The 22,044-nt window shown below is 43.0% G+C and overlaps 1 protein-coding gene across 1 annotated transcript in view; it reads right to left on the reverse strand.

Annotated features, from left to right (window-relative positions):
- ND-B15 (NADH dehydrogenase (ubiquinone) B15 subunit) overlaps nucleotides 1-8,105 on the reverse strand; it is a 31,766-nt gene extending 23,661 nt beyond the window's left edge. The window contains exon 1 of the mRNA XM_070090209.1: nucleotides 7,907-8,105. Within this exon, the coding sequence (XP_069946310.1) occupies nucleotides 7,907-8,038 (132 nt within the window). The 5' untranslated portion in view covers nucleotides 8,039-8,105. The remainder of the gene's footprint in view (nucleotides 1-7,906) is intronic.
- Between the last annotated feature and the right edge of the window lie 13,939 nt (nucleotides 8,106-22,044).

Raw genomic sequence — 22,044 nt, forward strand, 5'->3', positions numbered from 1 at the left:
GATAGGGGAGGGGAGAATGGGGGGTAATTAGGTTCGGTCTGAGGAAGAAGACCGACAGGGCTAATTCCTCAGACCAAGAGCCTCTTCACCACGCCAAGGAGCCCCCCTTGAAGAGGAACCATTGAGTAGCGAGGACGTGCGCTGCTCATTTTGGGATATCAAAATGGCTGAACATACAGTACGAAGAGTAAATACTATCTGCATAGAGCTGGTTCGTGGTATGTTAAGTGGAGATACGATGAACGTACTTCTCCCTAACATCATCAGGGACACATATGGTATCCCCAACGAGGAATTATATGGCGTCGCTCTTAATGGTTTGACAAGAATCTTCGTGAAATTTCTAAGAGCCGGCTTCTACACAAGAATTGTTGAGCAGTACCAGGAACAACGCATGAGTGTGAATTCAGCGATGGATGTTGTGTTACATGATGTTTCTAAGTACTTCACATGGGTGAAGGTACGGAATGTACCCTTCGAGGCCACGGCGTATGGCCTACAGGAGTTTTTTCGCAGTTATGGGACAGTGCATTCTGCAACCATGGGGGTATGGAGGGATGGTCCGTATGAAGGAATGCCGGAAGGTTCTTACACCCTTAAAATGTCTTTAACAAGGCCTATACCATCCTATGTAACGATGACCGGTTGTAGAACACAGGTTTATGTGTACTATGCGAGTCAGAGAAAAACATGTCGTCTGTGTAGCTCTTATGAGCACATGGCGGCCCAGTGTCCTAGGAGGCGGGCTCCTCGAATTCTGGAAACGCCGATTGTGATTCAACAGTCGTGTGATTTGGTGCCTGGCTCTGTTGCCTCGGGAGGCCGGAGGTCTGATCTCTGGAGCGAGGAGGTCGACCGGGAGGTGGCGGTGGCGGAGACGTGTGTCACTCTCCCAGGGGAGTCGGGGGAGTCGAAGGTGACATCTGAGGAGTCTTTTGTCCAGGAAGCTTCAACTCAGGAGGGTTTACTGGCAGATGTGATCAAGGACTTTTTGGATGGGGAGGAGCCCGGTGCAGAAGGTGCCCTCAGTTTATGTGAAGTTGGAGAGCTGGAGGGACAACAAATTGTGGAGAAAGACTTGAGTAAGAAAAGGCTGGAGCATGTGGTGGCCGTGGAGGTACACCAGGAGGATTCGTCTGAGGGTGAGATGTGTGTAAGTGGAAGTTCTAGGAAAAGAACTGCGGCATCAGAGATAGACGAGGTTATTACCCCGGGGCAGAGGCCGGGGAAGAAGTCATGGGCAGCGGTTGTGGAGCCGATGCCACATAGTGGTAGAGGTGCGCCTGAGTTGCACAGTGGGAGAGGGAGGGGGGAGGTGACTGCACAGGATAACTCGAGTGGTAAAGGAATACGTAATGTGAAAAGTGCAGCGAGTAAATCCCAGCGGCATAGGGGAAAGCTGCCCCTTCTATAATTTTCAGAAGTGTCACGCTTAATGTTAATGGACTTAAGACTGAGGTTAAGAAAGTTTGGTTGGAGTGGTTTTTACGGCGGTTTGATGTAGACATTTGCTTTTTGCAAGAGCATAATCATAGGGCTGGTTGTGTGTTGAGGTTAAAAGGATATCGGATGTATGTTACCAGTGGTTTGCAATTGAAAGGTGGGGTAGCAGTGGCGATAAAGGAGACCAGCCCCTTGCGTGTCATCGGCTGGGAAGAGGGGGGGGGGGTGGGAGGGTCGTGAGGGTGGATGGTGTCTGGGGTGAGAGTCGAGCAAGTTTCGTAGGAGTTTACATGCCAGCAACTAGTAATACCAGGGTAAAAGTAGATTTTGTCAGGGAGGTACTGATGTATCACTTGAGAGGTTTGCCTGCTATAACAGTAATTGGAGGTGATTGGAATTGTGTGATTCGGAGTGGTGATGTCGAACCGAGAGGGGCGGGTTGTGTGTTGAGTGTTCTGAGGGATGTATTGCGAGATATTGGGGTTGTAGATGTGGTGGGGAGGGGGGATACCTAGTGGAGCACACGTTCGTCCGTAGGGGATATGAAGCGCGATTGGACAGAATCTACATTAAGCAGGGAATAGACGTTGTGAGGGTGCAAACCCTTGACGTGGGGTTTTCTGATCACAGGGCAGTAATAGCAGATTTGATGTGGGATGGAGTGGTGCGTATTTATTCTGGGTACTGGAAATTAAATGTAAGGCTTCTTAAGGAGGAGGGGGAGGGGCCTTTTTTCAGTGATTGGTGGTTGCCTTTTTGGGAGGCTAGGGACAGGGAGATAGATCTGTTAGATTGGTGGGAAATGCAGGCCAAACCTGGAATAGCGAATTTTTTTAAGGTAAGGGGACGAGAAGAGGCGAGGTGGCGTTTTGGGTTGCAAAATTATCTGGAGGGAGAGTTGCAAGATTGTTATGTTGGGGGAGGTGGTAGGAGGGATGAAATGGACAGTCTGCGGAGTAGAATCACTGAATTACACAATGATAGGTTTGATGCAATTAGGGTTAGGGCGGGGTTAGAGGATGTTTTGTGGGGTGATAAGCCGTCTGGGTATGTTTTACGTAAATTTAGGGATCGACAGAGTGTAACCACCATTCTACAATTGGAGACAAGCCCTGGGGTGGGAGGGTATCCAGTGGGTCGAGTCCTATCCAATACGGAAAGTATGAGTCTTTATGCAGATAGTTGGTTTAGGGAGAAATGGAGTTGGAGGGAGGGGGGTTCCTGGGAGGGTATTTTTGAAGGGGGGTTCCATAGCGTTTTAAGTGAGCAGGATAGAGTGGGGTTGGAGGTTGGTATAAGTGAGGTTGAGGTGGAAGAGGCAGTTTTCGGGATGAGTACCGGGAAAACACAAGGGATAGACGGTATACCAAATGATTTTTATAGAGCACATTGGGGGTGTATTAGGCAGTGTTTTGTTAGGCTATTGGACCATATGTTAACTAGTGGGAAGTTGGGCACATCGCAAAGTACGGGTGTCATAGTTTTGGTGCCAAAGAAGAGGGGGGGTAGAGAGTTGAGTGCTTACCGTGCAATATCTTTGATGTGCGCGGATTACAAGGTTTTTGCGAAAATTTTGGGTAATAGACTGAAGAAGGTCATGGGGTCGGTGATACATGGGGGACAGTTTGGTATCCCGGGGAGGAGTATGCGGGTAGGTCATGGTCGTATTCGGGATTTTCTTGAGGGTAGTAATAAGGGAGGTATTCTAGGTCTGGATTGGGAGAAAGCTTATGATTATGTGGATAGGGAATTTTTGATTGAGAGTATGGTGAGAATGGGTTTTGGAGGGAGGGTGGTTGGATGGGTGAGGACTTTGTATGAGAATGCATCAATGAGAGTACAGGTAAATGGGAGGTTGGGTAGTTCTGTAAGCATGGGGAGGGGTTTAAGGCAGGGGTGTCCACTCTCCCAAATACTCTTTGCATGTATGCAGAATCCTTTCTATGTTCTGGTTGATGGTGGGATGGGAAGGATGGGGGAGAGTGGAGGATATTGTGGGAATATTGTTGGTTATGTAGATGATACAACTGTTTTACTTAACGAGATAGAAGATTTAAGAAAAGTGGGAAGGGTAATTGAGATTTTTGGGAATGCTACTGGGATGAGAGTTAATAAGCAGAAATCACGGTTGCTGGAGGTAGGCGCTTGGGTAGGAGGGACCTTGGGGGAGGAGTTTGGTTGGATAACTGTAGATAGGCTAAAGATTTGTGGGATTTTGTTTTTGGCAGATGCACAGGAGAGCAGGAGGGTTAATTCAGAAATGGTAATGGACAGAGCTTTGAGTAGGCTCAGGAGTTTAAGGGCCGGGGATGTAACCTTGCATCAAAGGGTTGTGGTGGTAAATACGCTGATTTATAGTAAGGTGTGGGGAGTGGCGGAAATTTAACCATTACGAAGTCAGGATATTATGGAAATGCAAAGAAGAGTCTTAAGGTATGTGTGGGGTTATGGGAGGGCGTGGTTGGGCAAAGATGTAGTAATGACTGTGGTAAGGCAGGGAGGACTGGGATTGATTGCATTAGGGTCTAGGGTGAAGGCGCTATATGTGAAGCAGAGGTATATTCGGGCAGCGGGGGAAAGGGGTCTTCGGGTGGGGGAGGTGATGGGGGATATCCGCAAATGGTGGGGTGGCAGGGACTTAGTGGAGTGTGAAGATATGTTGCGGTTTATGTTAAAGGTATGCAATGTTAAAAAACTCAAGGTAAAACGGTTAGTGGGTGTGGGTCATCGTCAGGAATTAATGCAAGGGATGGCAGTTTATCCCACATATGATTGGAGAGTGATATGGGTGGAATTTAGTAAATTAAGAATACCGGCAAGAGCGAGGGAATTAGTATATAGATTTCTTATGGGGACGTTAGCATCGAAAGAGGTGCTAAGACGAATGGGTTTTGTGAGAGAGGCATCATGCGGTTTTTGTGGGGAAGTTGAAACGGCTTTTCATGTAGTATATTTTTGTTCTGCATTGGAGGTGGTAAGATTGTGGTTGAAGAGGGTTTCCTTTTTATTGGGGGGGGGACAGATATCACCCCTTAGGGCTTTAATGTTAGATATGGGAGGGGTACCCAAAGAGGTGGGAAGGGCTATCAGATACGTAATAGTTGATTACTTGTATGTTTCTTGGGGGATGAGGGAGGTGGAGGGGAACATTAGGATAAAAGCGTTGGCGGCGAGTTTTTATAGGACAGCATGTAGGAACAAACAATTATATGGGGGAAGGTGGGTAATTAGTTTTCCGGAGGGTTATCGTGGACTTACTGTTGAACGTCTACTCCGTTTGGGTATGGGGTGAGAGGCAAGGGGTTGGTCTCTTCAGTGGTGCGTCCTCTTTGAGTGATTGGAAGCCTGATGAGGAAGGTTGATTGGTTTGCAAGGTGGTTGATGTGGGTAAAGTTTATTTGTAGGGAGCCGTTGGGGGCTCCGGAGTATGTAGACCTTATGAATTTGTAAAATCACAGAGTCGACAGTTGTATGTGATTTTCGATTTTTTCTCTTATTGTCATAAGAACCATTTGATATAGGAGGTTTATATTTATATAATATTGTGAGGTTATGTTTTATATATTTTCAATCTGATGATAGATTTAGCCTTGTCATCCGTCTCTTTTTATCGTATTGAATGGGTACTTTATGCACTATGTACGAAAATATATAAGTATTTGATGGGGTTTATATATACCCTTATTTTGTATGGAAGGTCCTATTATATATTGAGTGTTAATCGGTAACATTAACTTTGTGTATGTGTAGGTGTGTTTGTGGGAACCAATGTCTTAGGTATAGTTCTATCATTGAATGTAATATTTTTAGTTTATTTGCAGACAAGTCATTTAGCGATTTATTTCTATGTATGATTCAGTTTGTTCTTATGAATAAGTGCACATACACGTATGTGTGTATATGCATGCGTATATGTATACATATATATATGATTGCAGGACTCGTTCCTACATGTCTTATAATGACCCTGACTGTTTTTGTTTGGAAGTTGGTTGGTTGGGTTATTTTAGTAGAAATTGTTATCAATGACCATTCATTAGGGAAATTAATGTATGTTATTTAGAATGGGGACTGTACATACGGGGGGGGGGGTAGAAGTGTCAGCTGTGTCTGCACTGGCAATAATGAGTATTGTAAAGGAGGGTTTGAAGGTTATGTATATGGTTGTGGGTTATGTATATGGTCGTGGGTTATGTATATGGTTGTAATATGGCCATGATATATGGTGTTCTAAATGTATCGGGATTGTGTTTCAGAGGTTTTGTAATATCTAGTATGGTTTTTATTTTACTCTTATACTTACTATATTTGTTCTATGTTTTAATAAAAATATACAAAAAAAAAAAAAAGATCTGTAAAGTCTTATGTTAATTATTAAAGGATTTTTATATATTTTGATTCCTTTTTCAATACATGCAAAACCAAAATAAAGAACACCAGGTTTCAATTTCAAGTCATGTAGTTTTCTGATAGTTATTTAATATAACCAAAGTACTAGTGAGTGTGCAATGTTTTAGTTTCTATATTGTTTTTGTACATAAATTTTTATGTCCATAGCACCATTGAATGCGCAATGCTTTAGTTTATATGACATTCTTTTGTATATAAAATTTCATACACAATATGAATAAGACTGTCAGGTTTGGTTATATATTTATTTGGTGTTTAAGGTATGTTCCGATAGTTCTCTGTTTGGTTATATATATTGTTGTCTTACATAAAGTTTTCACGGTTCTTGTGTTAAAATCAATTTTGTATATCACACATCTATACTGTGTTTTAGTCAATTATGTATAACATACATGTATACTGTGTTTTTTAAATAAAAATAAAAAAAAAAAAACTACCAGTACAGGGTCAACTACCAGTACAGGGTCAACTACCAGTACAGGGTCAACTACCAGTACAGGAACAACTACCAGTACAGGAACAACTACCAGTACAGGATCAAATACTAGTACAGGATCAAATACTAGTACAGGATCAACTACCAGTACAGGGTCAACTACCAGTACAGGGTCAACTACCAGTACAGGGTCAACTACCAGTACAGGATCAACTACCAGTACAGGATCAACTACCAGTACAGGATCAACTAACAGTTGTTCCTGTACTGTTAGTTGTTCCTGCACTGTTAGTTGTTCCTGTACTGTTATTGTTCCTGTACTAACAGTACTGGAACAACAGTACTGGAACAACAGTACTGGAACAACAGTACTGGAACAACAGTACAGGAACAACAGTACTGGAACAACAGTACAGGAACAACAGTACAGGAACAACAGTACAGGATCAACTACCAGTACAGGATCAACTACCAGAACAGGATCAACTACCAGTACAGGATCAACTACCAGTACAGGATCAAATACTAGTACAGGATCAACTACCAGTACAGGATCAACTACCAGTACAGGGTCAACTACCAGTACAGGGTCAACTACCAGTACAGGATCAACTACCAGTACAGGATCAACTACCAGCACAGAGTCAACGACCAGTACAGGAACAACTACCAGTACAGGATCAAATACTAGTACAGGGTCAACTACCAGTACAGGGTCAGCTAACAGTACAGGAACAACTACCAGTACAGGATCAACTACCAGTAGAGGATCAACTACCAGTACAGGAACAACTACCAGTACAGGGTCAATTACCAGTACAGGATCAACTACCAGTACAGGGTCAACTACCAGTACAGGATCAACTACCAGTACAGGGTCAACTACCAGTACAGGGTCAACTACCAGTACAGGATCAACCAGTACAGGGTCAACTACCAATACAGGGTCAACTACCAGTACAGGGTCAACCAGTACAGGAACAACTACCAGTACAGGATCAACTACCAGTATAGGATCAACTACCAGTACAGGATCAACTACCAGTACAGGATCAACTACCAGTACAGGATCAACTACCAGTACAGGGTCAACTACCAGTACAGGGTCAACTAGCAGTACAGGGTCAACTAGCAGTACAGGATCAACTACCAGTACAGGAACAACTACCAGTACAGGATCAACTACCAGTACAGGATCAACTACCAGTACAGGAACAACTTCCAGTACAGGATCAACTACCAGTACAGGATCAACTACCAGTACAGGAACAACTACCAGTACAGGATCAACTACCAGTACAGGATCAACTACCAGTACAGGATCAACTACCAGTACAGGAACAACTACCAGTACAGGATCAACTACCAGTACAGGATCAACTACCAGTACAGGGTCAACTACCAGTACAGGGTCAACTACCAGTACAGGAACAACTACCAGTACAGGGTCAGCTAACAGTACAACGATAACTCCCAGTAGACCACAAGCTTTTTATTTTTTCATTAATACCTGTATTAATAAATTGCAAAATAAATCTTTAAAATATTCTCAAAAATTGCGTTAACCCGTCGGTGTAATTATAAAGATGGATACACAGCATTGTGTTAAGAGCTCACCAGGTAACCACCTTCACCAGAGGCATGACGGTAAGGATTGTTCACTTGTTTCTGGAACTCTCTTTTAAGAGCAGCTCTTATTGCTGCTCTCTCCTTGATAGCCTGAACACTGGTCGGACCTCTATCAGCCATGTTGGTTTCTCAGTTGCTGATGGATACAAGGGTCCTGACGGCTGTGTCCGTGCCCGCTGAAGGGTTGTGACGGTCCTAGGTTCATGTGCGCTGAAGGGTTGTGACGGTCCTAGGTTCATGTGCGCTGAAGGGTTGTGACGGTCCTAGGTTCATGTGCGCTGAAGGGTTGTGACGGTCCTAAGCCCGTGTTGAAGGGTTATGATAATAATATCTTTTTTTACTACAAGTACATGAAATTAAGACACATGTGCAACATCTGGGTATCTTTATTGTAGACGTTTCGCCATCCAGTGGCTTTATGAATACAAATTCCAGGACATAACTTAAAGACAGTAGAACTATGTATAGAAGATGAGGTAATCAGTCCCGTGTACAACATTATTGAATCTTGATTCTGAGGACATGTTCAGAACCTTCACGACTACGACAACTACTACTACAACTAACCCATGTCTTTGGGTAGGACTTCCACTGGGGAATCCCGCCTACCAGTGACTATGCCCTCCATACCACGGGCGGGATTTGAACCCGTGGTCAGAGAGTCTCATTACGATTTCGTGAGTTACTATGCCCTCGTCTGCTAGCCACTACACCCATATTGCCTGTGTCTAGCGAGGTGAATATCCCTTCCTTGTCCCTTCTCCTTCCTCGATTTGGAACTCAGCCGTTCGCCTCTACTTGCTTGTGGTCTAGAGGCGGTTTTTGCCAGACCACATGGATGTTTGAGTGCCCGTGTCCAACTGTGCCGCACTCCGCTCAGCTTGCGAGTGTCTCCTGTGTGCCTGCCTGCCTGCTGCAAGCAGGTATCCGGGTGGTTGGCGCGGGCTTGGCGAGCACAGTCAAGCAAGCTTGAGGGCAGCACTATAAGCTAGCCAGAACAAGCTAAGGCAGCCTGCAGTTATAGCTGTCCTAGGGCCCAGCATGTCTGTGTATACGTTCTGCAGTGCTGCTGGCATACCAGTGTTTCCTGTAGTGGCTTGAGAACAATTTGACGAGCATTGCAGTGCTGACATTTTGAGTGGGACATGCCAGAGGTTCACTTATAAACATAGTAAGTTTGTGGTGATTGGCTTGTACACAGTGAACATTCATCTGTCATACGTGTGCTAGAAGTGTTAAGTGCTGCTTTCCCCAACAGTTAATTGTCATTTGTAAGCCTGTATTAAGACTTTAAAAGGCTCAGAGTGTGCTTCAGTGTAGCGACTCCTTACATTTGATAAATCAGTGTAATACATGCTCTGCTCAGTGTAATTGAACTATTAAATACGGTTACATAATTAAATTGCTTGTCCTAGTATCATTGCTGTGTTTTCTAATACATTTTCTCGTTCAGACTGAAACTTTACTGCTAAATTCCCAGTAATATTTCAAATTGCAGTGTTCATCTGTGGTGTGTGTAACTTATGCTTTGTATTTTTACTGTGAACAAGCTTACTGCTGCATAATGTTCAGTTTCATGAATACTTTCTCTCTTGAGTAATTCGGTTACCTTTCAACTGTGTTAAGCAAGAGTCAGCCTGTTAACATCTATGTTCCTTGCCATCTCGGTGGCCTGGTGGCTAAAGCTCCCGCTTCACACACGGAGGGCCCGGGTTCGATTCCCGGCGGGTGGAAACATTTCGACACGTTTCCTTACACCTATTGTCCCGTTCACCTAGCAGCAAATAGGTACCTGGGTGTTAGTCGACTGGTGTGGGTCGCATCCTGGGGGACAAGATTAAGGACCCCAATGGAAATAAGTTAGACAGTCCTCGATAATGAACTGACTTTCTTGGGTTATCCTGGGTGGCTAACCCTCCGGGGTTAAAAATCCGAACGAAATCTTATCTTATCTTATCTTATCTCATCTAGTGGGTCTAGCGCCTAGTTAAAATTGTAATAGTAACAATTTGCAATCATTATACTTCTAGTTATACATTGTGTAAATTGTTTTAGACTATTTGATCAACTGGATTGTAGTGTTTAACTTCTGATACACCAATTTAATGACTGCAGACTCGCACTGACACATAATAAACACATTAAAACGCTGGTACCTCTCCAGAAGCTGGGCCTAGTGTGTGACTTTGAGAAGTTGAGAGTGTTTATTACGACCAGCGGTGTACCACTCTCACCTATATTTACATCAACAAAAGTATATTCTAAGTGATAAAGTGTACACTTGGTGTACTTGGTAACACTTGCCATACATAGTAACGCGTGTGTAAGTGAGATTGTTTAGGTACTGGTTCATCTATCTACAGCTGCACACTTATGCTTGCATACATATATAACATAGTAACGTGTGAGTTACCCAGGATGGACCAAGCAAGTCCACCACAGTGATTTATCTCATTGTCATTGTAACATTACCTAGTTTTTTTTTTTTTTTTAGTAATACTGTTTACAATCTATGGTTGGGGTAAGAGGTTGTCTTCAGCATTCATTGTGATGTCTGCTATATTATTATTTCAGTGAGGTACATTAGGTGGCAGTAGCCTGAACTAACTCAAGTGGAAGTTATCATTGAATCTGAACCTCTTGTTTAATGTGATGTATGACAGAATTCTAATTTTATGCTCAATATTACCTACTTTGTCTCTCTCTCTCTCTCTCTCTCTCTCTCTCTCTCTCTCTCTCTCTCTCTCTCTCTCTCTCTCTCTCTCTCTCTCTCTCTCTCTCTCTCTCTCTCTCTCTCTCTTTTCATCTTTGTAATTTGTGATAAGGTGTAAGACCTCGCCTGTACCATCCATTATATCATTATATGTACCATATTATTAACACACATACAAGAGGTCTCTGAATGTGTTTTTGGTGGGGTGTGTGTCGTATTGAGTGGTGGTGGTCTGGGTTGAGTATGGTTGGTGGTGTTCATTGAACTTGAGCACTTGTGTCTTGTGATCTATTTTGGACTTCTGACTTTGTAGTGAATATTTGCTCTTGCATAAGCTATAAGGGAAAGATAAGCGAGGAATTCTTGTGTTGTGAGTCTTACACCAGATATCATCACTGGCAAACATGGCAACTGTCATAGAGGAAACTATTTCTGCAGGTGATGGAAATGATGATAGCTTCCAGACCTTTAAAAGTAAACAAAAGAGAAAAAGCGAGAAAGGGCTAGAGCGTCGACGTAGTCAGACTCACTTGACTCGTACACAATGTGATACTAAACGTCCTTGGTGCACAGAGGCTGCAAGAAGTCTTTCTTCAAAGGAAGAATGTGTTAAGCTGAACTTCCCTGACAACACCCCGCTGCCTGCTAAGTGTGCATGGCTAATGGCAGCTGTACACAAGCATCCTAACTCAAGGATCCAATTTAGGAAAAACACACACAACTTTGTGTTTGTGGAACAGAATGCAGAACTGATCAATGATCTACTTAGTACACCTTATGGGGGTATTAAGCTGCTCCGACCTCCATCAGACACTCACCACTTTAAAAAATGGGTCAGTATCATAATCTTTGAATACCCTCTCTGCATGGACCCATCCCATCTGACTCTAAGTGAGCATATCATCAAGCGCGACGGGCTGGAGTTTTGAGACTCTATGACCGCGGGTTCAATCCCGGCCGGGGGTATGGTCTAAAAGACTTAAAGGAAAATCCCAAATTATTGCCAGTTGGGTGGGTCCTGTGCCCCTCCCCCGGAATATCTGGGTGCATGGTTTACGTTTCCTAAACATCGAAGTGTACCTACCCCCTAAACGTAGGTGTTACAAATGCCAGCACTATGGCCATGTTGCAGTAGACTGTGGAATACTACATTCTTGGTGTGGTAAGTGTGCTGGGAAACATTCCACTAGAGAATGCACAGTAGGCCCTGACAGCCAAAAATTTAAGTGTATTAACTGTAAAGAAGTTGGGGTTACAGTTTCCCACAAGGACTGCAGTCAGAACCCAAACAACCTTCGATGTAAACCTGATAACAGTCCTTTAATGGTAACTGAGGATGGGGCCATCCAGTCTACCACAGCCAGATCTGAGACTGAACCTCTGCAAAGTGTGCAAGAACTCCACCTCACTGCAAAGGATTCTGGTGATACCAGAATGACATCACACACACCAGCTGTGGAGGAGCTAGCCATCCCTGCTAGCACATATGGAACTACTGGTCTGCCACTACAGATATCTATGGCTACACCTGAATATGGGGATGAGTTTGTCATTTCTCCCAATACACACAACTACAACAGTCAGACGGACACCACACAGGTAACCTCCCTGGAAATTGGAGATGAGTCAGATGCACAGGACCTACCTGCAATGAATGATGAAACAGAGAACACTAATGTAACCATGGTACCTGTTAAGGTGATAGGTGTTAAAGAAAGCACTAACCCAGAAGTGCCATCCTCCGGAGAGGCATTGGATTCGCCTGACCTTCCTCATACCTGGAGTTTACCTGGAGAGAGTTTCGGGGGTCAACGCCCCCGCGGCCCGGTCTGTGACCAGGCCTCCTGGTGGATCAGCGCCTGATCAACCAGGCTGTTGCTGCTGGCTGCACGCAAACCAACGTACGAGCCACAGCCCGGCTGATCAGGAACTGACTTTAGGTGCTTGTCCAGTGCCTGCTTGAAGACTGCCAGGGGTCTGTTGGTAATCCCCCTTATGTCTGCTGGGAGGCAGTTGAACAGTCTCGGGCCCCTGACACTTATTGTATGGTCTCTTAACGTGCTAGTGACACCCCTGCTTTTCATTGGGGGGATGGTGCATCGTCTGCCAAGTCTTTTGCTTTCGTAGTGAGTGATTTTCGTGTGCAAGTTCGGTACTAGTCCCTCTAGGATTTTCCAGGTGTATATAATCATGTATCTCTCCCTCCTGCGTTCCAGGGAATACAGGTTTAGAAACCTCAAGCGCTCCCAGTAATTGAGGTGTTTTATCTCCGTTATGCGCGCCGTGAAAGTTCTCTGTACATTTTCTAGGTCGGCAATTTCACCTGCCTTGAAAGGTGCTGTTAGAGTGCAGCAATATTCCAGCCTAGATAGAACAAGTGACCTGAAGAGTGTCATCATGGGCTTGGCCTCCCTAGTTTTGAAGGTTCTCATTATCCATCCTGTCATTTTTCTAGCAGATGCGATTGATACAATGTTATGGTCCTTGAAGTTGAGATCCTCCGACATAATCACTCCCAGGTCTTTGACGTTGGTGTTTCGCTCTATTTTGTGGCCAGAATTTGTTTTGTACTCTGATGAAGATTTAATTTCCTCATGTTTACCATATCTGAGTAATTGAAATTTCTCATCGTTGAACTTCATATTGTTTTCTGCAGCCCACTGAAAGATTTGGTTGATGTCCGCCTGGAGCCTTGCAGTGTCTGCAATGGAAGACACTGTCATGCAGATTCGGGTGTCATCTGCAAAGGAAGACACGGTGCTGTGGCTGACATCCTTGTCTATGTCGGATATGAGGATGAGGAACAAGATGGGAGCTAGTACTGTGCCTTGTGGAACAGAGCTTTTCACCGTAGCTGCCTCGGACATATAACAAATTTCCAGAAAAAAATTGAGCATCTTGAACAAATCCTGACAAGTTTAATAAATATATGTAATCAGGATGATGCTCTTGAGCATGGTGATGATGTCAAAAGTGCAGCAATCCCCGTTCAGCTTCCAGCAATTTGTAAGAAAGAAGCCCATGACTCTTGCCTTCAAGACTTGCCTTGGAACTGGCTGCCAATATGCCGAAAAATGCTTAAAAATAAAGGTCCTGAAGATAAAGACGTACAAACTATGCTATTTGCTCTTAAGTGCCTGCACACTGTAGTCAAAGCATAATAGTTTTACCATCTTATGAGCAAGAGATTGTAATAACTCACTACAATGGATACATTACAAATCTTTTCATGGAACATTGCTTCCATCAGGAAGCGGTTGCCTGACTTACATCATATTAGTGCAACCAAGAATATTGATGTCATCTGTTTGCAGGAATGTAGATTGAAAGATGGAGCACCTCCACCAAACTTGCCTGGATATGCAGCTTATAACCTAAGGTCAACCAACTGTTGTGTGATGTATGTCAGAAAGAACTTGCCACATTCACTCCTTTCCTTGCAGAGTCGAGTTAACATGCAGTATCATGGTGTCAAAGTATATGCAGGCGATTTTTCCATAAACATTTTTAATCTCTATGCCCCAGCGAACCAGCTTCGACCTGATGCTTTACCAGATCGCATCAATAGTGAACCTACCATCATTCTTGGAGATTTTAATGCCAGACATAAGAATATTGGTGGGTCTATAACAAACACCAATGGAACTAAACTAGTGAGATTGCTAAATGAGCATGATAATGTTCGAATTGTGGGCACTACTGAGCCTACTCACATATATGGTGGCATACTAGATCTGTGTCTTGGATTTAATACATCATATACGATGCATGACTCTGTCATAGTTGATGATCTTCTATCTGATCACTTCCCAAGACTAACAACTGTCAATCTTGATCACATCTCCAGCAATCAAGGAGCTAAATACAGAAGGAGGAAACTTATTCTCAAACCAGAACACAGAGACAACTTTATTAACCACTTGGATCAATGGTATAAGAATTACGAGCCCATTGGCACACAAAAATTTAATGATGATTTAATTACCACTATTGAGAGTGTTCTCACAGATCAAGTGGGCAGGAATAGGAAACAAAGACCCTCCACAATAAATAACAATAAAAACCAATGTAAATACTATAATGATCCACAGCTGCGCAATCTAACACATGCAGCTAGGAGGATTGGTAAAGCATACCGTGAATGTAGAACCCCAGACCTGCTCAGAACGTTCCAAGCTGCACTAACAAATGCAAGGAATAGAAAGGAAGAACTTAGGCAACAGGAATGGGAACAGTTTGTTAGTGGATTAAATAGGTCCACCCCTTTGAGTTTGGCTTGGAAAGGTATAAATAAAATAACCAGGAAAAAGACTGGCAATGTTGCTCATCCCTTTCCTCTTGAAAAAGCAAATGACCTCATAAATGACTGGTCCAAAACATCCAGGAATGAAAACCTTCCATCTCATATTAGAAAAAAATTAGAGAGTACTTCTGAAGAAATGTTGAAACTGATTAATTTTATGAGCCAAAATATTGATGAGAGTGATTGCCTCTTTACCGAGTATGAATTAGATAATGCATTAACCAAAGGTCGATCAACTGCTCCTGGAGAGGATGGTATAACCTATGATATTCTCAGAACTCTAAGGCACGTGCCTGATAACCCTCTGTTGGCACTGTATAATCTCAGTTACATTGAGGGCGTTCTTCCTACTTCCTGGACCAATAGTCTCATTGTGCCTATCCCTAAGCCCCAACAGCCTGATAAGAACATAAGAACATAAGAACGAAGGAACACTGCAGAAGGCCTACTGGCCCATGCGAGGCAGGTCCAAGTCTCCTACCGGCTTAATTAAGCCAATGCACCCAACCTAGTCAGGTCAGGTCACATTGACTTAAGGGAGGAACACGGCAACCGACCTGGTAGCACAAGCTATCAGGTCCAGCTCACACCCACCCACATCCACTCATGTATTTATCCAACCTATTTTTAAAGCTACACAACGTTCTGGCCTCTATAACTGTACTCGGGAATTTGTTCCACTCATCCACAACTCTATTACCAAACCAGTACTTTCCTATATCCTTCCTGAATCTGAATTTTTCCAACTTAAAACCATTGCTGCGAGTCCTGTCTAGGCTAGATATTTTCAGCACACTATTTACATCCCCTTTATTTATTCCTGTCTTCCATTTATACACCTCAATCATATACCCCCTAATTCTACGTCTTTCTAGAGAGTGCAGATTCAGGGCCCTTAGTCTATCCTCATAGGGAAGGTTTCTGATACATGGGATCAACTTTGTCATCCTCCTTTGTACATTTTCCAGAGAATTTATATCCATTCTGTAATACGGTGACCAAAACTGTGCAGCATAATCTAAATGAGGCCTAACCAAGGATGTATAGAGTTGAAGAACAACCTGAGGACTCCTATTATTTATGCTTCTTGATATGAAGCCAAGGATTCTATTAGCTTTATTGCGAACACTTATGCACTGTTGTCTTGGTTTCAGATTACTGCTAACCAGAACTCCTAAATCTTTTTCGCAATCCGTAATATTAAGATCTACATAATTTAGTTTACATGTGGCATGGTTATTGTCCTGTCCAACATTTAGAACTTTGCATTTGTCTATATTAAACTGCATCTGCCACTTCTCCGACCACTGCATCAGTCTATTCAAATCTTCCTGGAGTGCTCGAATGTCCTCGTCAGAATGAATTCGACGGCCTATTTTGGTGTCATCGGCAAACTTGCCGATGTCGCTCTTTATGCCCTCATCTATGTCGTTTATGTAGATTGTGAACAGCAGGGGGCCCATTACTGACCCCTGTGGAACACCGCTCGTGACGCTTCCCCACTCTGATTTCTCCCCATTTATGCAAACTCTCTGCTGCCTATTTGTCAACCATGCCTCTATCCAGGAAAAAATTTCTCCTCCTATTCCATGTGCTTTAATTTTCCTCAATAGTCTCTGATGTGGGACCCTGTCAAAAGCCTTACTGAAGTCCATATACACAATATCATATTCATTACCATGATCTACCTCCTCAAATACCTTAGTGAAAAAAGTTAATAAATTCGTAAGGCATGAACGCCCCTTTGTAAAACCATGCTGAGATTCGTTGATTAATTTATGCTTTTCAAGGTGGCTACGAACTGCCTCGGCAATTATCGATTCCATAAATTTTCCCACTATGGAGGTTAGGCTTATTGGTCTATAGTTCGAAGCTAAGGACCTGTCACCTGTTTTGAAAATAGGTATCACATTTGCCATTTTCCACTTATCTGGCACCATGCCAGTTTGTAGTGATATGTTGAAAAGATTAGCCAAAGGTGTGCTAAGCTCCTCTTTACATTCCTTTAGAACCCTTGCATACAGTTCATCAGGGCCTGGGGATTTGTTAGGTTTTAATTTATCTATTTGCCTAAGGACCATGTCACTTGTGACCCTAATCGTGCACAGTTTATTATCGTCCTGTTCTACATAATTTATCATTACTGGAATATCGCTTTTATCCTCCTGTGTAAAAACTGAGAGGAAGTATGTTTTAAAAATTCTACACATTTCCTTATCACTGTCAGTGAGCTGACCCGAGGAACTTTTGAGTGGGCCTATCTTGTCCCTGATCTTACTTCTGTATACCTGAAAGAATCCTTTTGGGTTAGTCTTCGATTCTCTTGCAACTTTAACCTCATAATCTCTTTTTGCTTTTCTAATTCCCTTTTTTATTTCTCTCTTTAACTGAATATATCGATTTCTTAATTGCCCCTCTCCTCTTTTGATTTGCCTATATATGCCTCTCTTTTGACCAATCAGATATTTTAATCTATTGTTCATCCATTTAGGATCATTTTTGTTTGATCTGATTTCCCTATTTGGAACATAATTTGACTGAGCAGCTAGAACTATGCCCTGGAAAGCATCATATCGGCAACCATCACCACCTACCTGACCCTTAGTCAGGTCATTCCAGTTCAGCCCACCTAAGTAATTTTTCAGTCCTATGAAATCAGCCAAGCCGATCTCCTTAACTAGTTGTCTTTGTAAAACTTTTGAAAGAATGATGCTTAACAGACTGTACTACAGAATCAGACATCAACTTTCCCCCTACCTCTATGGGTTCATGAAAGGTAAAAGTGTGCAAAACTGTATTTCCACCTTTCTCACTGCACACACCTCTACTAGTTTCACCACTTTTCTTGATCTAAAATCTGCATTTGATATTGCGAACAGAACCGTTATACTACATGAACTAGCCAAAATGAATATTGGTGGTAGCTTACTCTGCTGGATAATAGGATACCTGTCAAATAGAGTATCCTCTGTCCTTTACCAAGGCTTCAGAAGTGATTCTAAAGAAATGTCTTTAGGTACACCGCAGGGAGGAGTTCTTAGTCCCATGCTATTTAATATTCTGATTAATGCTCTCCTAAATGCTCTACCTGCCTCACCTAAACATATAGCTATAAGCTATGCTGATGATATCATGATCCATACAACAGGGCATAAGAAGATGAATATCATTCTTAATGAAGTTCAAGCAATTTGTAATCGACTAGGCCTCATAATATCTTCCTCTAAAACAAAGATATTAACAAGCAAACGACATCCCCCACCCATCTATTTGCAGTGTGAAATCATTAGCTACGTTAAAACTTACAGATATCTTGGTGTAGATGTACCCTTTAACAAATCCACTATACCACAACTAAACAAGAAATGTAAAGCTAGGCTAAATGCTCTCAAAGCTGTTGCTGGCTACAATCCCAACTATGGTGCTAATGTGAGAATCGTGAGAATGATGTACATAGCCTATGTTAGGTCCTTAATTGATTATGCTGCTCCCATGTTGATATTAGTTAGAGAAAGTTCTCTCCGACCCTTGGAGTTAATGCAAAATGAAGTTCTCAGGATTATTCTTGGCTGTCGCAGATCTACAAAAGTTCTTAACATGAGGAAGGAGCTTGGTATTTCTAGTATCAGTGATAGGATTGTTGAAATTAACACTGTACTCGGTATTAGAATGTTGAGAAACGAACCAGACACTGTCACAGTGAATCTTATCAAGTGTCTAGAGGTAAATACACACAGATCTAAATGGATTGTGAAAACGTGCAATTACATTAAGTTTTATAACCTGCATGAACTGTATCACTGTAGGCAACAAGAGCATTTCACCCCTCCATGGAAGATGTGTTCATTTAATATCACATACCTACAAGTCCCTCCCAAGAAGCTCATTGCTAGTAATCCCTTCCTTAAATCTCTTGTTAGAGCAACTGCTCAAGAAGAAATTTCTCACCTAGCTGGTAGTAATAAGTTATCACAAGTTATATACACTGATGGATCTAAACAAGAGTCTTCTGGCAGGGCTGCATCTGCTCTTGTTGCCACCTCCCTAGTTAAGAACGATAATAAATTTGTTGAGTTAGGCATAAGAATTAACAACTGGGCGTCTACACTGCAAACTGAATTGTTTGCAATCCTAATGGCGCTAAAGCTAACCTATGACACTGAGCTTGACTCTGTCATCATTACTGATTCTATGTCATCATTGAAGGCTCTTGACTCATATAATGACTCCAACAACATGCTCATTGGAGAAGCCAGGTATAGACACTCAAAAATTAGGGACAAAGGAATTAATGTACAATTGCTATGGATCCCATCACACATTGGATTACTCCTTCATGATAAAGTTGATATGTTAGCCAAGAAGAGTACCCAGAAGGAGAATGTAGAATATAACTTTGGTATAACTGTGTCTAGCATTAGGAATAATATTAGGAGAGAAGTAAATAATGAAAATGATTGTTATAGGAATGCAGTTAGAAGCCTGAGTAGATCTATAACCCACTATGATAACATGAACGTAGATAAGTATGTTTATGGAGCAACTTGCAATGTGAACAGACTGACTGATGTTGTAGTGGCCAGGCTTAGGCTTGGTTACAAGTACTTCTGGCAGTTTGGGAGACACACAGATGATGATCAAACTAAATGTAAATTATGTGATCAGGCATATGGTCACTCTCTTGAACACTATGTGCTTAATTGTCCACTCATTGAGGAATACAGAGACAGACAGTATAATAACCTATGTGACATGTCAAGATATCTTATTAATGAAAATAAGATACCAGATATACTAAGCAAATTTCCTAAATTTGCTTGTAACAGATAAGTGAACTATAGATATGTAGATATAAATCCATATGTATTCCTGTTAACCCTTTGGGGCCTAGTTCCTAGGCCTTTTGTGTATCCATATGCTCTCGCGCTACCGTCCACAGGATGGATATGGGGTGCACAATAAACTAGCCACTTCCAAATCTAAATCTAATCTAAATCGTCTGCTACACGTCCCATTTCCACCTGACGTTAGTATATAAGCGTCAGACGCCTTGCTTCTGCTTCAGACTCTCCACTACTGCGGTGCTCTTCGCACCTACTCCAAGGTTGAGGGACTGATTACCTCATCTTCTGTACATAGTTCTACTGTCTTTAAGTTATGTCCTGGAATTTGTATTGATAAAGCCACTGGATGGCGATGCATCTACAATAAAGATACCCAGATGTTGCACATGTGTCTTAATTTCATCTTGTCGGTATTGTATACCATTCTTGTACAACTACAAGTACATGTACATGTACATGATATACAGGCCTAGCTGACATCAATGACATACTACTATATAGAAAGCCGCTTGTTATGCAGAGCATTTCGGGCAAATTAGGTCCTTGTCCCAGGATGCTACCCACACCAGTGGCCCTGTGGCCTGGTGGCTAAAGCTCCCGCTTCACACACGGAGGGCCCGGGTTCGATTCCCGGCGGGTGGAAGCATTTCGACACGTTTCCTTACACCTGTTGTCCTGTTCACCTAGCAGCAACTAGGTACCTGGGTGTTAGTCGACTAGTGTGGGTCGCATCCTGGGGGACAAGATTGAGGACCCCAATGGAAATAAGTTAGACAGTCCTCACTGACTTTCTTGGGTTATCCTGGTTGGCTAACCCTCCGGGGTTAAAAATCCGAAAGAAATCTTATCTTATCTCATAGGTACCCATTTCACTGATACCTGCAGTTTACCTGGAGAGAGTTCCGGGGGTCAACGCCCCCGCGGCCCGGTCTGTGACCAGGCCTCCTGGTGGATCAGAGCCTGATCAACCAGGCTGTTGCTGCTGGCTGCACGCAAACCAACAAACGAGCCACAGCCTGGCTGGTCAGGAACCGACTTCAGGTGCTTGTCCAGTGCCAGCTTGAAGACTGCCAGGGGTCTGTTGGTAATCCCCCTTATGTATGCTGGGAGGCAGTTGAACAGTCTCGGGCCCCTGACACTTATTGTATGGTCTCTTAACGTGCTAGTGACACCCTGCTTTTCATTGGGGGGATGGTGCATCGTCTGCCAAGTCTTTTGCTTTCGTAGTGAGTGATTTTCGTGTGCAAGTTCGGTACTAGTCCCTCTAGGATTTTCCAGGTGTATATAATCATGTATCTCTCCCGCCTGTGTTCCAGGGAATACAGGTTCAGGAACCTCAAGCGCTCCCAGTAATTGAGGTGTTTTATCTCCGTTATGCGCGCCGTGAAGGTTCTCTGTACATTTTCTAGGTCAGCAATTTCACCTGCCTTGAAAGGTGCTGTTAGTGTGCAGCAATATTCCAGCCTAGATAGAACAAATGACCTGAAGAGTGTCATCATGGGCTTGGCCTCCCTAGTTTTGAAGGTTCTCATTATCCATCCTGTCATTTTTCTAGCAGATGCGATTGATACAGTGTTATGGTCCTTGAAGGTGAGATCCTCCGACATGATCACTCCCAGGTCTTTGACGTTGGTGTTTCGCTCTATTTTGTGGCTGGAATTTGTTTTGTACTCTGATGAAGATTTAATTTCCTCGTGTTTACCATATCTGAGTAATTGAAATTTCTCATCGTTGAACTTCATATTGTTTTCTGCAGCCCACTGAAAGATTCGGTTGATGTCCGCCTGGAGCCTTGCAGTGTCTGCAATGGAAGACACTGTCATGCAGATTCGGGTGTCATCTGCAAAGGAAGACACGGTGCTGTGGCTGACATCCTTGTCTATGTCGGATATGAGGATGAGGAACAAGATGGGAGCGAGTACTGTGCCTTGTGGAACAGAGCTTTTCACCGTAGCTGCCTCGGACTTTACTCTGTTGACGACTACTCTCTGTGTTCTGTTAGTGAGGAAATTATAGATCCATCGACCGACTTTTCCTGTTATTCCTTTAGCACGCATTTTGTGTGCTATTACGCCATGGTCACACTTGTCGAAGGCTTTTGCAAAGTCTGTATATATTACATCTGCATTCTTTTTGTCTTCTAGTGCATTTAGGACCTTGTCGTAGTGATCCAATAGTTGAGACAGACAGGAGCGACCTGTTCTAAACCCATGTTGCCCTGGGTTGTGTAACTGATGGGTTTCTAGATGGGTGGTGATCTTGCTTC

The sequence above is a fragment of the Cherax quadricarinatus genome, chromosome 31 (genome assembly GCF_038502225.1).
Source record: "Cherax quadricarinatus isolate ZL_2023a chromosome 31, ASM3850222v1, whole genome shotgun sequence".
NCBI classification, from domain to species: Eukaryota; Metazoa; Arthropoda; class Malacostraca; order Decapoda; family Parastacidae; genus Cherax; species Cherax quadricarinatus.